Source organism: Schistocerca serialis, chromosome 1 (assembly GCF_023864345.2).
Source record: "Schistocerca serialis cubense isolate TAMUIC-IGC-003099 chromosome 1, iqSchSeri2.2, whole genome shotgun sequence".
Lineage (NCBI taxonomy): Eukaryota > Metazoa > Arthropoda > Insecta > Orthoptera > Acrididae > Schistocerca > Schistocerca serialis.
Window position 1 is genome coordinate 679,656,248 of NC_064638.1, and position 22,359 is coordinate 679,678,606.

At 42.0% G+C, this 22,359-nt stretch overlaps 2 protein-coding genes across 2 annotated transcripts in view; one reads left to right on the forward strand and one right to left on the reverse strand.

Moving 5' to 3' along the window:
* LOC126480306 (RNA helicase aquarius) overlaps window positions 1-22,359 on the forward strand; it is a 346,791-nt gene that overhangs the window by 74,648 nt on the left and 249,784 nt on the right. Inside the window, exon 6 of the mRNA XM_050103855.1 lies at window positions 12,092-12,270. Within this exon, the coding sequence (XP_049959812.1) occupies window positions 12,092-12,270 (179 nt within the window). The remainder of the gene's footprint in view (window positions 1-12,091; window positions 12,271-22,359) is intronic.
* The window catches only part of LOC126480322 (probable G-protein coupled receptor Mth-like 5), a 125,441-nt gene that overhangs the window by 74,300 nt on the left and 28,782 nt on the right, over window positions 1-22,359 (reverse strand). The window lies entirely within an intron of this gene.

Genomic DNA, 22,359 nt, shown 5'->3' on the forward strand with positions numbered 1-22,359 from the left:
TAATAATTGCTGAAAAGTAGCAGGTGCATTTTTTAAAGCGAATGGCATCAGCTTATACCGATAATGTCCATACGGTGCTGTAAACTCTGTCTTTGGTGTATCCTCAAGCACTACTTCTAACCGATTATAACAACTTTCGAGATCCCTTGTAGCAAAGTAATGAAACTGATCCAACTTATCCAAAGCTTCTGTAATATTAGGGACTGGATAAGCATTTGTAATGGTCTGTGCATTCAGGAACCTGTAATCACAGCAAAATCTATCTTCATCCCATCTGACAGTAACAATATGTTCTCTGATCCCATCTCATAGGTGTTTGATGAACTCTTATAAACTGCTGTAAGTGTCTCACTGTGTGAAACTGTTTCCTATAAATCCGTGTGCTATCCTCTGTTGGTATATGGTGCTGAGTTACTGGAGTTGCTGGTAATCCCACATCTGTACAAAACAAGTTGCTAATCGTCAACAATATTTTTTCCACAGCTGTGCAATCACTGTCCTTCAAGTGACTCAGATTCTCTTGTAACGCTGCTGTGTCAGTGGTTTGCTTATGGGTTCTATCCCAACTCAATTTACCAAAGTCTTCTTTCTCTAATACTTCCAGAGTGCTATAAGTATACCTGTTGACATACTAACTTCACCTCTGCCAAAGTTATCTATGTTAACTGGAACTATATATTCCTCATTGACATTACCTGCACGTGCTATGCTTCTGCACGCAGAACAGTGTGAACCATCCAACTCTTCATTACCTGAGAATGGCTCAACAACATACAAAGACCCACAAGGCAAATCGATACCCACTAAAATCCACACTACCTTTTCAGTACCTGCTGGTATTTATCCTGTCATCAGTCCTTAACGAATTTGTCTACAGTTTAGTTGGCATCATCTTCAATGGTAATGAGCATTGTGACATGGTTTCATTTGCAATTGTATCACCCAAGTGAAACAAAGGTTTACTGAGCTCAACCAAGCACTGCCAAAGATCAGTCCTCGCACAAAGTTTGTCGAGAAAATTTAGTCCAAGACTCACTGAATAACCTTCACCCACATATAGCAAAACTTCCACATGCTGTGTAAACTTCCCCAATGGTAAACTCAAGTACCTTCATCCACAATGACTCAATACAACTTTGGCAATCCCCATCAATTATCCTGTCATGGCCCCTGTCTCCCCCTGCTCACCAGGTCCAGACTGATTACGGACAAGTGCGCTCTGATGTCTACAAGAAATCTCTGTCCCACACCACTCACTAAGCCCACTAAGCAGCATTCCATCTGTGCACTAACTTGTGCAGTGTTACGGTCTATTGGAACTGCTTTCTGAAGGTCAAAGGATTCCTGTTTGAGTTTAACAGCTGCTTCTCCTGACGGAGCTTCCTGTTCTTCCTCTTCTGACAGACACTCGATGGCTCACTTCCCCCACGAGTAACACGGTGGTTGCTTACGCTATTTTGACATAGGGCTCTTATGTCCATAACTTTAGTGTTTGGTCTCCAAAGCAAATACATGGTGACCTAATAGTTGCTTTGTGGAAAAATCTATTTCTTACAGTTGTGCTGCAGTTCTGAGAGGTGCAGTTAAATACTTGGATTCTCATTTCGAACTCATCGTGACATTTTTGAAGGAATCTGCCCCCCCCCCCCCCCCCCCAAAAAAAAGGTATAGCACCCTGCCTTCTGCCTCCAACAGTAACACCTTATTGGCATCTGCATTCTGGGTGGGCACATTTGTCTGAGCATTGACTTTGCGAATCCTGTCTGAAAATACTTCCACTGACTCATTACACTTTAAAATCAAAATACTGAGTTTCACATGAAAAAACTGTGTGCTGTTCTGCTTTTGGTAATGCTGGTGTAGTCCAGCGACCAGCTGCTAAAATGACTGTCGTTTATTGAGGGTCTCATGATATACCACATATGTCTTGGCTTACCCTGTTGATCGGAAGTTAGCCAACCGAAGGATTACTTCGTCTCACCAACTGCTCATTGTAGCAATAACTGTAACATCATTAATGAAAGCTGATGAATCTTCCCCAGACTCAGGCTGTGACAGAACCTGACCAGCTTCCAGAGCCCCAGTTCTATGAAGGACTGCTTTTGGTGAAAATTTTCCTCTGTCAACAAACACTTGCTCTGTTAGAGCAACAGACTCTGTAGTAGTGGCAGCATGTATTACTAGCATTTTTTGTAGTTTACCTCTACTGTAATTAAATGAGAAACACAATTAACCAATTATCCCTCTAATACACTATAGAAAAACCCTATAAATTACTTTTTACTGTGTATCATCACGCATCAATACACTGAGCAGTCGAGAGCCAAATGACCAACACATCTACATGTAAAAGATGTGGTTGCTACAGCCTTAGTGCACAGACATTGATACCCAGCAAAACTGCAAACCTGACACCTTACAGTAACTAGATTATTGGGTCTACCATTACCCTTAAACAGTAATAAGTCCATGAGTTCACTTGGCTTTGCAACCTAACTGGGAACAAAACCTGATTTAAACACAAACAAGGTGAGACTCACTACATCCCATTGTGCTGAGCCAATACTGCTGAACTGGAGATACATTGAGGTGATAAAAGCAATTGGATACCTCCTAATATTGTGTCAGACCTCCTTTTTCCCAGCATAGTGGTGCAACTCAATCTGGCATGGATTCTACAAGTTGTGGGATGTCCCCCATAGTAATGGTGAATTATGTTGCCTCTATAGCCACCCATAATTGTAAAAATATTGATAGTGCATGATTCTGTGCACAAACTGACCACTTGATTATGTCCCATAAATATTTGAAGAGATTCATATCGTGCAATCTGGATGGCCAGATCATTCCTTGAATTGTCCAGAATACTCTTCAAACCAATCATGAGCAGTTGTGGCCCAGTGACAAGGCACATTGTCATTCCATACCCGGAAATCCATGAGTGGATGCAAATCATCTCCAAGTAGCCGTAGATAACCATTCCCAGTCAATTATCAGTTCAGTTGAAATAGAGGACCCTACGTTCCATGAAAACACAGCCCACACTGTTATGGAGCCACCGCCAGCTTGCACAGAGCCTTATTGACATCTTGGGTCCACGGCTTTGTGTGGTCTGCACCACACTAGGACCCTACCATCAGCTTTTACCAACTGAAATTGGGACTCCACTGACTAGGTCGCAGTTTTCCAGTCATCTAGGGTCGAACCAATATTGTCACAGGCCCAGGAGAGGTGCTGCAGGCAGTGTCGTGCTGTTAGCGAAGGCATTCGCGTCAGTCGCCTGCTGCCATAGCCCTTAACACCAAATTTTGCAGGATTGTCCTAACAGATACGTTCATGGTACATATCCCCTGTGGGTCCGGGGGTAAGAATAAGCCCAAGGTATTCCTTCCTGCCGTAAGAGGCGACTAAAAGGAGTTCCACACGTTTTGGCCTTTATGTGATGGTCCCTTGTAGGGTTTGACCTCCATTCTTCAAAATTTTCCTGAAGAGCGAGCCAGTTGGGGAAGGCCGCCTTACAAGGTGCATCGTGTCCATTGTGCATTGAGTCGTTAGCCCACTTTCTCGTCATCGCATTTCAGTCCCTCTTGGGTGAGGACACCTTCCTGGGTGCGTTTTCCACCATACACTAAGCAGGGTCACTTTCGATGTCGACGATGACCATGGACTTCTTTGCGTCTGATATCCAGCATGGTAGCCAGTCCATTGTGGTGGGGCCGCCATGTACCCTGTTGGCTGTACCTCCCTGACCACACAGGGATCGCTCTGCTGATGCCTGCACCGTTGACTCCCCACATATGCCAAGGGGTGCATGTCCATCCCCCTGGGGCGTTGAGACTCCTGGCAATGGCCATCCTGCCAGGTGACCTTTGCTGTGGCTGAGTTGCGCCCTTGGGGAGGTCCCCTGGTTGGAGTGGGTGGCATCAGGGCAGATGACATGCGATGAATCATCTCATGGTGGTGGTCAAACACCAGCTGTCTCTAAGCATTCACGAGCTCAATTCAATGCACAGAAGTATGACCCCAAATCATTAAATCATTCCCCTCCTTGGCCACACCATGGGAGGAATGTCAGGCTAAGGATGGCAGTGGATCTTATTCACCCCGGTACCTTGTATGCTCAAGAGCTGATGGGGAATCTATCATGACAACAAAGCCTCAGTTTTTTGTTGAGCATTTAGAGGACAAATTTGGGGAGGTGGGGGGCTTGTCCAAAATGAGATTTGGGTCAGTCTTGATCAAAACAGCATCCTCTGCCCAGTCACGTACGTTACTCGCTTGTGACAAACTGAGGGATGTTTCTGTAACCATCACGCCCAATAAGAGCTTTATTGTGGCCCAGGGTATCATATTTCACAGGGACCTTCTTTTACAGTCTGACGATGAGCTGCATGCCAATTTAGAGCGGCGAGGTGTGCATTTCGGCCGGCGTGTCCACTAGGGTCTGAGGGATAATCAGGTTGCCACCGGCGCCTTCACCTTGGTCTTCAAGGGTAATACATTGCCCGAGAAGGTCAAGGTGATGGTCTACCGCTGTGATGTAAAGCCTTATATCCCTCCCCCAATGCGGTGCTTTAAGTGCTGGAAGTAGGGCATATATCGTTCCACTGTACCTCCAGCATCACAAGTTGAGATTGCGGACGCCCATCCCATCCCAATACTCCACGTTCCCCACCTCCCATCTGTGACAACTGCGGAGAGCACCATTCGGCTTGCTCACCAGACTGCAGGATTCTCCAGAAAGAAAGGAAAATCATGGAGTACAAGATCCTATACCGACTGACCTACACTGAGGCTAAGAGAAAATTTGGATGTTCGCATCCTGTACGTATGACATCTTACGCCGCCGCTATAACAGTTCTGGCACCATCATCTCTGCCAAACGTAGTCTGCTCTAACAGCCGGAAGACTACACCTGCCCCCTTGATGGTGGGGGCATTTCCATCCCTGTTGCTCCCTCACCACCAACTTTGGGAGCAGCACCCACCCAATCATCTGGGACGTCCATCCCCACTTCTAAGCCGGAGAAGTGTAAGCCTTCTTCATCTTCTCTTGCTAGGAAGGGGTCCCTTGGATCACTCCCTTCCCAGGTTTCTGCTAGTGGGAAAGATGACACCCGCCAGTGGCTGAAGAGCTCCAAAGCAGCTGGTCGTAGTGCTTCACGCTCATCCTCAGTCCCGGAGACTGAGTCAGTGAAGTCCTCCCAGCCAGGGAAACCCAAGGAGCAGTGAGAGAAATCCGAAAAGAAGACCCCTAAGACCAAGGAAATTGAGGTGGCACCCACACCACTGCAACCTACTGCGTCTGAGGATGGGGTGGCAATTCTGGCGTCTGCTGAGGACCTAGATCTCACTGGACCCTCAGACACAACGGTTATAGACTGCTCAGGCAATAAGTCGGTGGCAGCAGGTGACTCTGAGGTGTAAACTGCCTCATTGAATGTCCCATGTCTTCCCAGTCTCATGATGTCATACTCCAGTGGAATTGTGGCAGTTCTTTCCACCACCTGACTGAGCTACGGCAACTGTTACGCTTTACACCTACTATCTGCATTGCCCTTCACGCAGCCTGGTTCCCGGCAGTGGGGACCCCTGCCCTCCGCGGCTATAAGGGGTATTACAGGAACCGTAGCGACTATAATCGAGTGTCAGCTGGAGTTTGCATTTATGTCCTAAACTCAATTTGTAGTCACATTGTGCCCCTTCAAACCTCTCTTGAAGCTGTGGCTGTCAGAATAAGAACAATGCAGGAAATAGCTGTCTGCAATGTATATCTTTCTCCAGATGGTGCAGTACCCCTGTATGTATTAGTTGCACTGATTGATCAACTCCCTGAACCTTTCCTACTTTTGGGAGATTTTAACCCTCATAACCGCTTGTGGGGTGGCACCGTTACTGGCCGAGCCAGAGATGTCTAAACTTTACTGCCTTAGTTCGACCTTTGCCTCTTAGATACTGGGGCCACCACACATTTCAGTTTATCTCATGATAGTTACTTGGCCATTGATTTATCAATTTGCAAACCTTGACTCCTCCCGTCTATCCACTGGAGAGCACATGACAACCTTGTGGTAGTGACCACTTCCTCATCTTTCTGTCATGGCGCCGGCGTCATGGCCACTGACGCCTGCCGAGATGGACTTTAAACAAGGTGGACTAGGAAACTTTCACTTCTGCTGTTACTGTTGAATCTCCCCCACATGGTAACATTGATCTGATGGTTGAGCAGGTGACAACAACAATTGTTTCTGCTGCAGAAAACACAATTCTCGCTCTTTACAGTGACCCTGGTGAAAGGCAGTCCCTTGGTGGTTGCCGGAAGTCACTGAAACAATTAAGGAGCGCCGGAGAGCTCTACAATGGCATAAGCAGCACCCTTCCATAGAGCACCTCATAGCCTTTAAATGGCTACATGCCTGCGTTCGCCAACTTGTCAAACGACGGAAGCAAGAGTGTTGGAAGAGATATGTCTCGACCATTGGGTGTCATACGTCACCTTCCCAAGTCTGGGCAAAGATCAAACGTGTTTTTGGCTACCAGATCCCAACAGGTGTTCCCAGTGTTACCATAAATGGCATGTTATCTACCGACGCAAACGTGATAGCTGAGCACTTTGATCAAGCCTATGCATTGGAGAATTAACCCCCAGCCTTTCCCACTCTCAAATGGCGGCTGGAAGGGAAAGTCCTCTCATTCACTGCATACCACAGTGAATTCTGTAACGCCCCATTTACAGCATGGGAGCTCCTCAGTGCCCGTGCACATTGCCCCGACAAAACTCCAGGGCCTGATCAGATCCACAGCCAGATGATTAAACATCTCTCATCTGACTACAAGCGACATAGTCTCGTCATCTCCAACCGGATCTCGTGCGATGGCGTCTTTCCATCACAATGGCAGGAGAGCACCATCATTCCGGTGCTCAAACCTGGTAAAAACCCGCTTGATGTGGATAGCTATCGGCCCATCAGCCTCACCGACATTCTTTGTAAGCTGCTGGAATGTATGGTGTGTCGGCGGATGGGTTGGGTCCTGGAGTCATGTGGCCTACAGGCTCTCTGTCAGGGCAGCTTCTGCCAGTGTCACTCTACCACTGATAATCTCATGTCTCTCGAGTCAGCTATACGAATAGCCTTTTCCAGATGCCAAAACCTGGTTGCCGTCTTTTTTGACTTACGTAAAGCGTATGACATGACCTTGTGGTATCATTCCACATTGTATGAGTGGGGTCTCTGGGACCCGCTCCCAATTTTTATCCAAAACTTCCTGTCGCTCCATATTTTCTGTGTCCCAAGTTGGTGCCTCCCATAGTTCCATTTATATTCAGGAGAATAGAGTCCCACAGGGCTCTGCATTAAGTGTGTCTCCATTTATAGTGGCCATTAATGGTCTAGCAGCAGGTGTTGGGCCCTCCGTCTCACCTTCTCTGTATGCAGACGACTTCTGCATTTCGTTCTGCTGCTCCAGTACTGGTGTTGCTGAGCATCGCCTACAGGAAGCCATTCAGAAGGCGCAGTCATGGGCTCTAGCCCATGGCTTCCAGTTTTCCGCCATGAAGACATGTGTCATGCATTTCTGTCGGTGTCGTACTGTTTATCCAGAACCAGCACTCTACCTTAATGATGATCCACTCACTGTAGTGGAGACATGTCGATTCTTAGGTGTGGTTTTCAACACTCGTTTGACTTGGCTTCCTCATCTTCGTCAGCTTAAAGTGTTGGCAGCACCTCAATGCCCTCCGCTGCCTGAGCAATACCAACTGGGGTACAGATCGCTCCACACTGCTGCAGCTCTATACAGAGCCCTTGTTCAATCCCGTCTTGAATATGGGAATGTGATTTATGGTTTGGCGGCACCCTCTGCATTGCGTTTGCTCGACCCATTGCACCATTGCAGAGTTCGACTAGTGACAGTAGCTTTTAGGACGAGTCCGCTGACAAGCATACTGGTGGAGGCTGGAGTCCCTCCATTGAAGATCAGACTGCTCACCAGTCATGTTGCACACATTCATAGCTCTCCTGAACATCCGAATTACCGTCTCCTTTTCCCACCCGCGACAGTCCATCTCCCGCATCGGCAGCCCACGTTGGGGTAAAGATTGTGGCTCACGTGCAGTCCCTTCTCTCCGAAGTGGAGTCCTTCCCTGTACCACCTCTACTTGTGATCCGTTCTCGTACACCTCCATGGTTTATGCCTTAGCCGCAGCTTTGTCTGGACCTTATGCATGGCCTTACGGACTCCGTTAACCCCGGTGCTCTCCACTGTCACTTCCTCTTGGTTCTTGACGTGGTCCGGGGCTCTGATGTGGTTTACACCAACGGCTTGATGGTTGAAGGTCAAGTAGGCTTTGCTTATGTTCATGGAGGGCATGTTGAACAGCACTCCTTGCCATATGACTGCAGTGTCTTCACTGCAGAGCTGGCGGCCATATCTCGTGATCTTGATCACATCCGCTCATGCGCTGGTACGTCATTTCTCTTGTGTACTGACTCATTGAGCGGCCTACAAGCTATCGACCAGTGCTACCCTTGCCATACTATGGTTCCGTCCATCCAGGAGTCCATACGTGCCCTGGAACGATCCCGCCGTTCAGTGGTGTTTGTGTGGACCCCAGGACACGTCGGAATCCCCAGCAACGAACTTGCCAACAGGCTGGCCAAACGGGCGATACAGAAACCGCTTCTGGAGATAGGCATCTCCGAAGCTTACCTGCGTTCTGTCTTACACCACAATGGTTTTCCGGCTGTGGGAGACAGATTGGCATGACAGTACGCACAACAAACTGTGTGTCATTAAGGAGACTATGAATGTGTGGAAGTTACATGTGGTCCTCTCGCAGGGAATCAGTTGTCCCCTGTCGGCTCCGCATTGGTCATACATGGCTAATGCATGGTTACCTATTCCGTCGTGAGGACCCACCTCAGTGTTGCTGTGGCTCCCAAATGACAGTCGTCCAGCTCTTACTGAAGTGCCCACTTCCAGCCACTCTGCAGTGGACTTTTAACTCTCCCAGCACCCTGCCTTCGGTGTTCAGTGACAATGCCTCAGCAGCAGCTTTATTTTTACGTTTTTTCTGTGAGAGTGGGTTTTATACTTCTATGTAGGTTTTAGCGCATGTCCTCGGTGTCCGCCACCCTAGTGCTTTTAGGGTGGAGGTTCTAATGTGTTGCAGAGTGGCTGGCTTTTCCTTTTTATTCTTGTGGTCGGCCAGCCACTGCTATCTGCTTTCTTGTTTTACTCTCTTCTGTTTCTAGCGTCTCTCTGTTGTTTTCTTGTCCTCCTTTGTTCCTTTTAGTGTTCGTTTTCTTTCCTTCGTTTTTGTGGTTTTTTCTTTCTTTCCGTTTTGTGTTTTATGTCTCGTCCATTTTATTCTCACACTTGTGGCATTCTTTTATTAGGAACAAGGGACCGATGACCTCGTAGTTTGGTCCCTTCCCCCCCCACCCCCCCTCTTTTAAATCAACCAATCAACCATGGTACATCCCACTTTGATTTCTGGAGTTATTTCACACAGTGTTGCTTGTCTTTTAGCACTGACAAATCTATGCAAACTCTGCTGCTCTCGTTCATTAGTGAAGGCTGTTGGCGGCTGCGAGAGGTAATGCCTGAAAGTTGGTATTCTCAGCATGCTGTGCTGACATTGTGGATTGCGGAATATTGAATTGCCAAACAGTATCCAAAACGAAATGTCCCATGTATCTAGCTCCAACCACCAATCGACTTTCAAAGTCTTTTATTCCTGTTGTGTGGCCACAATCTGGTTGGAAACTCTGTCGCATGAATCTCCCGAGTACAAATGACAGCTCTGCCAATGCACTGACCTTTTATACCATGTGTATGTGATGCTACCATAATCTGTATATGTGAATATTGCTATCCTGTGACGTTTGTCGCCTCAGTGTATACCAAGTACCACTGCTTGACAAAATTTCCTAAAGTACACAGTCTTACTGTTCAACACACCACCACAGTGTTTTGGTGTCAAGATTATAGAATGAAGGCTTTCACGACCGGGTGACATGGCTGTTGATATACTTTCCGGGATGTGAGGTTGTGGTCCAAGAACTTTTCTGCTCCTTACGTTTCGTCCAGGACTGCGCTGGACTTCCTCAGAGGCGCTGCTCCGCTGAGTCTTGGTGTCAAGAGTTAACCACAATCAATTTTCTCACAGATCCGCTGAGTTTGGATGTTAGGGAAACACTTCCCAACACAACATGTGTCGTGAACTGTAATGACCACTTGCTGACACCAGCTGTAACAATCTGGCCTGTCCACAGTCGCTATATGGCAGAATGGGTGAGAGAAATAGTGAGGGAGGGAGCAGATTTATGCTGGATCATGCAGTGAAACAGTGGGATAATTGACAGAAGTTTATTCAAGCAGCCTTAAAAACACCCCAGCCCACCTCAGAATTTCACTGTGTGCTTGCAAACTCAGCCGATTTGGAATTTGCCGATGTACTAATCACGCCCAATGACACCTGTAGTCCTTGGTCGTCGTGGTTGCTACCGCATCACCCATGGGTTGCCAGCCACTTAAATATGTCAACTAAGCACTCGCACATGTACTCGTCTCCATGGTGTACATTTGGATGCGTTAACCAATGCTAGATGTCCTGATGCCCAGCAGTGATGCCTTAGTCACCCCCTGCTCCCCAAGGGTAGATCAGGATGGTGGCTGCAGATGTATAGGTGGTTAGAAGCCGCAAGGGCATACCACCCCCTGCTGGATCATAGACAGCTTGCAGTTTATCGAGCAAAGTTGCTCAGAGGGCAGAGGCTGTCTGGACACCAGTTGCCCACATTGGCAAACTTCCCCCAAGTCCCGCAGCCAACATGCCACAGATATGGTGCTCCTCATGCTAGAACTCCATGATTCAATCAGTGGCAGGTTGCCAACTGATTTCTGTCAGCAAGGGTGGGTCGTAGTTTCTCTAAAACTCAAAAGGCAGTCATTCTCTTCGGTTTAAGTCACGGAAATATTGGCAACATGTCTGAACATCTTGAGCTCCTTCGCTTGATTATTTTCATCCTTACAGCATGCAAATGCCTGAGTTACAAAAATAACTTCACTCTTGATCGCCATGTGTTACCTGTTTCCTGCCCTTGACTGTTGACCGGTGTCGCAAACTCCTGTCACCCGAAGTGTTTGTCATACTGTCAACGGGACTGTCCAGTGGCTTACTCAGTTAGCACATCAGCTGGGCTAGCCTCCATTGCCTGGTCATGTGTAAGAATGAAACTTTTAAAAAATTCACAATTCACATGCCGAACTTTTAAGTTTTATTACATTTATCTGCATAGCAAAAAGTATAAGTACACAAAAGTTACATATGAGCAGAGGTATTTCCTTTCTTACTTAATATAGTTAGCAATGCACAGCTCAGAACAGAGGTCACTTTGACAAATACATCTAGTTAGTTAATTTAATTCTACAAGCACCCTGGCTATTCACTGTAGCCAAAATTAAGGGGAGACAAGATTAAAAAATTAGGGAAACTGAAGAGAGGGTGGGGGCATTAAGAGCAATGTAAAATATAAGTCACCCATCTCAAGTTCTGGCCAGTCCAACTATTATTACGTGAATTTGGAAAACAAGTAGATCAGAGGAAGCAACCGCTTACCTGGAGGTGGCAGATGTTCTTCCAGTCACACGTATAGAAAGAAGACATTCCAGCAGTTCAGTGTAATTAAGAACAAGTTAGTTGACTGTGGTGGCTGGCTGCTTCCTTTGTAGTGAGGACATTCCATTGCATTTATAGATGTGAATGGAACTGTGTTGATGAGGAGTATCAATAATACATTTCAGCATTTATTGTATTGAATTGGTTTTAGATAGTTATTGTTGACTAACTCAAATTACTTATGTCAAGGAACCTTATGTTGCACTTTTACCTGCTGTGAGGATTTCATTGTTTGTTTGAATGATCGTATTTGTCATGTTTGAAGTAGTGATATGAAATTTATCTCACATGAATTTTTGATCCTTCAGCAGACACCTGTTTTAAGAGTCTGAAAATTTTTATTTCAGAGATATGCTATTAACACTTCAAAATGTGTTTTCTTATTTGAAAATTATTTGAAACTCTTCAGGTCCTCTGTCAGATGATGTTGTTCATTACTGCGAAAGATTTCTGGAACTTCTGATTGACTTGGAGGCTCTTCTTCCAACACGTCGCTTTTTCAATACGGTATTAGACGATACGCATCTAGTTGTGCGGTGTTATTTATCAAGTTTACCTCAGCGCCCAGAAGGAAATCTCTTTGCTCAGGTAAGTTGCATGATCGGCTGAATACATTTTTAAAGTGTGACTCAAAACATGAGGTATGGGCCCAGCAAACTCCATTTCTTAAATTTGCCTAGTCAATATTGAACCTCAAGTGTCAAAGACTGAAATCTGTACAGCAAGAGCTAAAAGTGAAATGATGAAAGGAAAAACTTTGAAGGATAAATCTTGTTTGCTTTCAAACCATTTTTCACTTCTCACCTGTTTCATTACAAAATATCCATAAAACAGGAATGATGACAGATTAGTTAACTTTATTCATCTTTCATTAAAAGCCTCAACTTTTGTTATGTCCTTATTAATTACAATCAATTGACTACTGTACAGGACCAGAATCAGTCTTATTATGATGCAGAATTGTAGTGTTTCAAGGAGCATTTCACGTAAATATCTTGTTGATAGTTTCGGACATGTGTGCCATTTGACCATGTGTGCGTGGCTACATAATTGTTTGCTATTCTGATTGCTGACATGTATCTGTCCCACCATTTCCTTCTTTAAATTAACATTCATCATCACAAAAACCATGTATTGTGTGAGGTTCATTTGTTTTGGACTGCTGAAATATTTACATCTGAATAGATGAAGAAGACTAGTGATAACAGAGCTGAATTTGCAAGTTATGAGAGCTTTTAAGAACTGGTGGAGGAAATGTACAAACATTCATATTTTAAAGGACAACAAAAGAAACCAGACAAACTGCTTAAAAAAAGAATCACCAACATTTGTTATTGAGTTGTGTCTATATGTCACAAATTTTTGTGAGAGTATGGAAACAATTGCATACAAAATAATAAATCTCCCATAAGAGAATGCCTCAATTTGTACTTTGATAAACATATTTTCTGCAACGTGGTAAAATGTATTAGAAATATATGAGTGATTAAATCTCGAATTTGCCCATTACACTAGGCATAATGTAAACATTTGAAGACTCTTATGAAAGTAAGTGAAATATTTAATTTCAGAAGCTTGAATCATGGTAATGGGGTGACAGTGATATTTTGTATACTAAAATTTTCATTCGATATTGTGGTGAGGAAAGTTACTTGGCAGTGCATACACATGTATCTCTTTTGTCAGATACAAAATAGGAGATCTTTCTTTCTTTCAGTAAGTGCGGAATGTTGAAGATTCAGTAGCTAACAGTGTATTAGAGAGGAATAGTATCGAAGGTGACAGTGGCATACACGAGTCATTGCAGAACAATAAAGTTTTACTGAGCAAAAACCAATCATACAACCGCAACTTCCAAAATTAGGAAGATTACAATAAAGAGCTGCTGTGATCCAGGAGATGTCGGGAGTCAGTCACCAGTATGTTAAATAAATTTTACCTCCAACTAAAACTCACTGTCTCTGCACTATGAGTTGCAAGAGTTGATCACTCATGGTCAAACAAAATTCTCCAAACATTAGTCACCACAGAGAATTTCTTATCTCCATGCAGCTAACATCAGACTATGCTATGTAGACCAGTGTGACTAAAATGATTTGTGATTCGCCTCAACTCTAATAACAAATCAGGTTCATGTAAAAGTAACAAGATTGATAGAGAAAATTTCACACACCTATAGTTGTCAAATAAGCAGCTCAAGAAATGTTTTGCACCACTCGGATATTTCCAAACATTGGCTTCTGTGACTCCATACTTCGTTGAAGCTGCACAACTGTTTTCTGCCTCTGGCATGCCAAATAACAATGATTTTGAAATTTGCATCATAGTAATGCCTGTATCCTGTTGAAAAGTTCAGTGTTGAACCACATTGTTCCGCGCCATGATCCATTACACACTTTAGTACACAGTTTAGAAGCAGGATCTCCAAAGTCAAACAACAACTGATAAAAAAAAATGTGCCTCAACAAACACTTCCTGGTATTTTACAGCAGTGCTCAAAGCACATGTATACGTCCTAATTTAAAGTGGTGAGCGTGACAGAGAGGAGATTTACAGCTTAATGGAAGCTCAATGTTCTATTCGCCAAAGCAAAGAAAAACTCCACATCATATGCCATGAACACTAGACGAACCCCTGCTTCTGGGCACAAAATTTTTGGGGAAAACCTTGTCTTGGATTTGGAGATATACAGTATGGTACATTTCATTTGTTTTTCCAGTGTAGTGCTAGGAGATTCCTTTCCACATAAAAATTTGTTCATGTCTCTGAAGCTTAGCACCTTTCATTGTGTGAAGTCATCCCACTATGGATTTTTTTGTAGTTCTCACAGCAGTTTGGATCTTCAATTCTGAATCAAAAGGCTGCTGTAAAAGGTGTCTGACAAATCTCTCAGTGCTATCTTTGACAGTCACATCATCAGACCTCTTGCTTACATTTTTTTTTGTAGCAACTGCTGTTTGAAACACACAAAGCTACAAAGTTTATACATACCATTATGTATTGTAGTACTGTGCATGTCATTGAAAAGTAGCACAGACAGTTGCCAAGAGAGGTCTCAAACTGTGCACTGGTTCATGGGTTCATGGGTTGTTATCCTTTTTCGTTGACCAATGATTTGTCATTTTGTGGATGTTTTTGAAGATGGGCAGGAAAAGGTTCTTTTTCAGACAGAAATTACATAACAACAAGATCATCCTTTAAAAACTCTCACTGTGGCACACACATGGAACATAATTGCCAGAAATTTACTTATCAGCAAGAATAACTCTCTTCCACTTTGGCTGGTTGTTGATAGGTGACATGGAATTAATACTTCATAACTTTTTCGTGCTCTGTTGTGCCTTACAGATACATATTGTCATTTATTACAGTACTGCAATTAAAAAAAAAGTGTCAATAAGTGAACAGATTTTGTCCAAACTAATTATGTCCACTATTCAGTCTCTCCCAAAATGACATATGTGTCTGGAACTGGGTCCTTGTTTGTCATGTCTTCCTTAGGATCAATTTGACACAGACATTCTTGCCCTTCGACAAAGAAAAAAAGGAAAGACTGTAATAGCTGCTGACTTCAGTATTATTACTATAATTGAAAGCAATGATACGTCAAAATTCATTGACACAATAAAAAAATCTCTTCAAAATAAACTACACTGAAATGACTAAACAAAATGCACTGGGAGTGATGTCTGTTAATAATATTTTAACTGATTGTGCTTCTGAATAAGTTTATAAATTTTGCTTAGATTTTTGACCCACTGACCACTCTGGCCTACCAGAAATTAACAGAAATATGCCACATAACAAAAAAGTTAATAAATAAATAATAATAAAAAAGTCAGCTATATTTAATGATTACAGTTAACTCCCATTTATCCTAAATGATCGGAACAGTGGCCGGTTCGGATAACAAAAATTTCGGATAAACCGAAGTCCCCCTGTTTTCACACGTGAAATACCACGGTTTGCGTCAGTACCGCGAAATATGACCGTGAAATGTGTGTAGGATACGTAGAATGTTATTGATATGGTTGTGAATAAGCCAGCATGTTTTTTACTTAAAAAATTATGTTGACATATTACAAAGGCACCAAAGTATGATTGAAAACTCAAAGTTTTTAAATGTGAATAACAAAGCTCATTTACTTTGCGTTCTTACAGAAAAAATCTACCTTATTTGGCAGCAGGAAAAATGTAGATTGGCAATGGCAAGGAAAGTGTTTCTGAAGAAGAGAAATTTGTTAACATCGAGTATAGATTTAAGTGTCAGGAAGTCGTTTCTGAAAGTATTTGTATGGAGTGTAGCCATGTATGGAAGTGAAGCATGGACGATAAATAGTTTAGACAAGAAGAGAATAGAAGCTTTCGAAATGTGGTGCTACAGAAGAATGCTGAAGATTAGAAGGGTAGATCACATAACTAATGAGGAGGTATTGAACAGAATTGGGGAGAAGAGAAGTTTGTGGCACAACTTGACTAGAAGAAGGGATCGGTTGGTAGGACATGTTCTGAGGCATCAAGGGATCACCAATTTGGTACTGGAGGGCAGTGTGGAGGGTAAAAACCGTAGAGGGAGACCAAGAGATGAATACACTAAGCAGATTCAGAAGGATGTAGGCTGCAGTAGGTACTGGGAGATGAAGAAACTTGCACAGGATAGAATAGCATGGAGAGCTGCATCAAGCCAGTCTCAGGACTGAAGACCACAACAACAACAACATTTTTCTACAGCTGGATCCACTATTTGAAGATGGCACTGTTCATCCATGCCTTAGACTGATTCGTGTACCACAATGATGAAGATCTGTCAGCTATTTGCTCTCTAAATGCTTTTGGTTTTTTTGGATTTGCCAAATAAAGTAAGGCGCAATTTATGATTGCCAGTGGCATTACTGCATGTGACGACAGTAACTCTTTCTTTGCCTTTTTTTATATCTGGATGCTGTTTTTTCTTGTTTAGAGGCAAGGGCTTTTCTTGGCAACATTTTGTAACTCAACCCGGTGTCATCACAGTTGTAAAGTTGATCGCCAGTATAATCTCCTTTGTCGATGATCGTGTGCAGTTTCTTCTTAAAATCACTGCTAGCAGCTTCATCCCTGGATAATGATTCAACACTGATGGCAATTTCACAAAACCCATGCTGCTTCTTGAACCGATCCAGCCAACCATCACTTCTGAGGAATTCTTGCTCCTTTACTTCAATCATCAAATAAAAAGCCATTGCTTTTTGATAAAGTAGAGGACCTGAAACTGGCACACCTTTGGCTCTTATTTGTTCGTGCCACAAAAATAAGTCCTCTTCTAACTGAGGATGTGCACCTTTTCTCATTGTTTTTCGGGGTTTCACTGCGATGCTTGACACTTGGATGAAACAAAATTTTTCAATTTCAGTCAATTTGTCTTCCAATCAGTAATCATACTCTTACTGACCTTCAAATCCACTGCAGCTTTCGCAGGTAGCTCACCAGCACCAATTCTCTGCAAAGCGCGAAGCTTTTGTTCCAACGAGATCACATTCTTTTTTTGTTTCGTGACCATAGGCATGTTCAGTGCTTTTTACCTACACTCGACTGATTCATTTTTGGTTTCTGGCCACCTTTATCTCTGGACATTTTAAAGCATGTAGCATGAGCACGAAATGTTAAATTGAAAACACACAGATCCACGACTTGACAACACTTGAGACGCACTAGATCAAGCTTTTGACTTTTGAAACCAGGCTGTGGCAGCCATCTAATGAAAACATTTGATACATCTGTTCCCTCTCCCCTGTCCTACCCAAGCCTAAGTGGCAACAAAACCATGCATTGTACATTCACTGTTAAATTGTTAAATACTCAGCTTCATCTGATGGACCGACAACAGGCAGAAAGTGTTTGGGCATCGACAACAGGCAGATAGTGTTTGGCACCACACTGTCATTGTCAGCTTCGACAGGGCTATATCGGGCTGTATAGAGCAATACTGTATGTACTATACTTCCAAGGAGTTCCAATAGATGGCAGTGGCATGAAACCATGCAACACGAACAAGAAACGCGCTAAAACTTCAACTAACACAGGCACGAATTGATGACATTCGGACTTTAGACACACACCAGTGCACTGGTTTGCAGAAGGCTGCCAAAAACATCAGCAAAAGCAAGGCTACAGGTGAAGTCAAGTTGAAACTTGTCAAGTGTCAGTCTAGCTAGCCAAAAGCGTAGCTGCGTGATGTGTCAGACAGCACCAATGTGAGCTGAGAAAATCAGAAAAATTTGTTCGGATAAAGCGGATTTAAGGTAAATGTGAGTTTACTTTAGTTAACAGAAGTCAAATGGCCTCTTGACTGAATTTCGAGTAGCAGTAACTTAAGAAGTTCGTAACAACCTTTCTTAAAGTGTTCACTGAAATCTTTCTGCTTAGGACAACGTTTACCAAAACAATTAGTAGACTGAGGTATAAAATTTCTAGTACCAGAAAAATACAGCTCCTCAACAAACAAAAATATTGTGAAAATAGGCATTTTATTTAATGTATTAGATGTTACAAAGCTGTAGTTAAAATTTTTGTGAAAGCAGCCAAACAGATGGCAAATAGTAAACCAATTTTAAAATATAAAAGTAAAGGCATTATCATCCATCATAAAATCAAAGTTAGGTGTTAGAGTTAGTGCTAGGATTAAACTCGGTGGTAGTCATATTGTAAACACAACTCAAGTATTGGAATGTTTAAATGAATTCTTCATAAATGTAGTGAAGGCAGATGTTGATGATGTATCATTGTAAAGTAAATCTCCTTGGACTTGATCTAGAAGGTATCTCACAAATTTAAACAAAAAAGTTTTTTATAAAGCATGTGCAAAATTAAATTCTTTTATAAAAATACAAATATTATGCTGGATTGGATGAGATGCACACCAAAATGATTAAAGTAATGTAACACACAGTAGCACTTCCTAAAATAACTGGCCAGGATGCTGAACAAAGATGCTTTCCTGATACGTTGAAGTATGCAGAAGATGACCTCTGTTCAAGAAAAGGTCTAGGATGCACATGGGAAACCACCACCCTATTCATATTGTTCCAGTCCTAACAAAAATTTTACTGCCAAAAATTAAATTAGTCTGGGTAATCAATTTGGATTCCAACAAGGGCAAAAACATTCTGGATGCAGTGAACAACTGTAATGAAAAGATAAGCTAAGCATTAGATCAGAGGAGTAAAGTTGCAGTTATCTTCTGTGACCTTACAAAATCCTTTGAGTCAGTAAGCTGTGCCTCGCTTATTTACAAAATTGATAAATATGGTATTAAGGAAAGTGCTATGTAAGGACACAAATCACACTTGCAGACCAGAAAGCAAAATGTAACTGTCATTTCAAATGAAATGAAATATTATTTGAAATTGAGTGCAGTATCTCAATGTGTGTGCTATGGCCAATCCTGTTCTTGTTCTTTGTAACTGACTTATTGATTAATATTATTCTCCCATCAGTTCTGTTGACAATATTTGTGGTTTAATTGAAGCTGATAATGCAGGAAAAAAATCTGAACTCTTATTTTGAGCACACTCGATACTCTAGAAGACAGGTTCCAGTTAAATGGGGTGAAACCAAAATTGAAAAACATGGTACCTTTCAAAACCAAGCATTCAGAATTTGTGGAGTTTAAAATGTAGTGTAGCAATGAGTTTATGAAAGAAGTTGACACAGATAAAGTCAAGAACTTAAGCAGCAATATGCATGTTTACTCCTTATCAAATAAATTCAGCAGTTTTGTGTTTGCAACACAAATACTACCACCCGAGGGAAGTGTGGTAGGACCATCTTAATTCTCTATATACGGAAATGATCTTACAGACAGGGTGAGCAACGGTTGTTTGCTGATGATTCTGTGGTGTACAGCAAGGTGTTGTCGTTGAGTGACAGTAGGAATGCACAAGATGACTTAGAGAAAATTCCCAGTTGGTGTGATGAATGGCTGTTTGATGTAAGTATAGAAAAATGTGGATGAGTAGGAAAACAGTACCGTAAGTTCAAATACAGCATTAATAGGTTGCTGCTTGTCAGTATCACTTCAGTTAGATATTGGGACATAATGTTGCAAAGCAATATAAAATAGGATGAACACATCAGGTTGTTAACGGGGAAGGCAAATGCTCAACTTTGGTTGAAGGGGAGAATTTAGGAAAATTGAGCTCATCCATAAAGGAGTACACTAGTCTAACCCATTCTTGAGTACTGTTTGAATGTTTGTCTGCTCGTAGCAGCCAACAAATCCTGCGTAATTGGCAAGCAGTCTGTACTCGGGGCCAGTTTTTCGTATGCCACCTTATATTATTTCACTGCGATCAGCCACATAACACTACAGTTGGCTAAAAAGAGGTTTTGGAGAATCATGAAAATTACAAGTATGTGAGAATTCTGTTATGAATAAAAATTCTGTACTCCAGGGTGGAGGCAAGTGCCCCCTCTTGGTGCCTTCCATCTTCAGTCACCTATGCTACTAATTTTCAATTTTTCATAAGAACCGTATACCAAGCACAAATGAACAGTGAACGAGTAAAAATGAACACTTCCCAAAAAAGAGCGATCACCAATGAACTAGTTCCTAAGGATGAACGACTTTGCCCATCTCTAGTTTGCACAGTATATGTGTAGCTGTAAATATGAGTACATGAAACTAGCATGTCACAGTTATTTTGAATCTGTCATTGCGTACGATATAGTTTTCTGAGAAAGTTTAAATGATCAATCTGAGCTGCTGAAGCTCCAGAAGAAAACTTTCAGACACATGTGTGCCCCTGTATATTTAGGAATTTAAATCTCCTTATGGACCATACAAAAACTATTTGAGGAGAAACATTTTAGCCATACATACAACAAGAGAAACAAAGAGAATATAATGCTTCCCACAGACTGTCTCCACAGTATATGGAGATGAAAATATGTATATAATAAATTAATAGGCAAAAACATACTTAATCTGAAGGGTAGTCATCCAAAAATAAGGTTGCAGAAAATACTATGGGATAAAAGCTACTGTTCGGTAGAATAACTGCTAGATTATGAACTGACTATTTGAGAAAGGTGTACCTTAGTATTAGATTTTTTTTATAACAGATCTATATTGTTTTTAGCACATTTTTATTGTCTGTTGTTCTTGCTTTTTAGTAAAGTTTTACTATAAATTTTTGATATGTCTCCTGTAGCTGAATGAATGATTTTGACATGTATATTATTTTATTATTTGCAATGCATAAAAAAGGTACATAAGTGTATTTTTCTCTAAAGTCAGAATATGCTCATGACCCCTTGTTTTTACTTAACTATTTCTTCTCTCTCTTCCTGTGAAAGTAAATTCCCTTACAGCAGTGTTTTTTTTTAAATTTTATTTTGATGTTTATCTCATGAACATGCAGTCAGTCCAGGTATCTTTTAGGTGCTGCGAGTGCCACACAGTTTGATAGTTCATGTCACATAATTTCTACTCCCTGCACCAAAGCAAACGTTTTTGTTTTGATGCAGAGTAGAGGATATTTGACACAAATTGTCAGACTTTGTGGCAGATCCATAATACCATATTTACCCAACTATAAGACAACCCTGAATATAAGATGACCCACTATTTTTTAAATTTTTTAAAATTTTTTTTTTAAGAGGCTCCTTGAGAAAAATTTATTTTTAACATATTCAGACCAGTCAGAATTACAAAATGTATTATGGACAAAATATCTGCCTAAAATGTTGGCATTGTACCTATTCTAAACGTAGGCCATTGATTGATTGTGTACATTTTTATAATAGACAGAGAAATAAAATAAGCCAAGAGAAATGGTTTATAGTAATTTTTACCTTCACTACCTTCTTTGTTTACTAAGCCTTTTGTCTGGGTTTCCATTATTTTTAATCATCACCCTCATCCTAATAGCACAGCTGTGAAATATATATCTCTTTTGTCCCAAATATTTGGCTGTTCCTTTTGAATATGTCCCAATTTCTTTGGTTGTGGTTACATTGTGGCCTGAGAATGCAGCTATTTTTTGTTGAATACGTATTGAACTATGCTTCTAAACTGACATGAGAATGTTACAATATTCCTCAGTTCCAAACATACTGTCTGCCCACCGCTCTCTCATTAGCTGCATGGAACCAGCTGCTGACATACTCCCTTTCATTCCCATCATACCACATGGTGAGTGTTGACAATACTGTTGCAAGAAACATGTAAGTAGGCCACTGACCCCTATGTAGACTTTTACTGTCACCTGCAGAAATGTGTACTATTATTGTGTACTTGTGTGATTTTAAAGTCAATTCAAATGCATTAATGAAAACTGCAGTTTAGACATGGTAGGTGTTCATAAAAATCCAAAGTATGCCATTCCCTTGGTTGGCAGCACGATGAAATTTGCTGCCCACTCACCCATCCCAGTTCTCAGCCAAGCTGGTATCACTGTTCCCCCTCCAACCCTTCTGTAGTGCTGTGCTTGAACATCTGTGAAACGGACGCAATATCCTATGTGGCACAGGTCATTTGTAAGAACACCAACTAATACATAAATAAAAGATCACAAACATGACTCAGTCCAATTCTCAAACATTCGCTTGTCCCGTAATGTAGTCTGCCCCTACTATCTCCATGGTGGGTCTTGCTGCCTGTAATTTATTCTATATGTTGTTTGGCATATGGATACG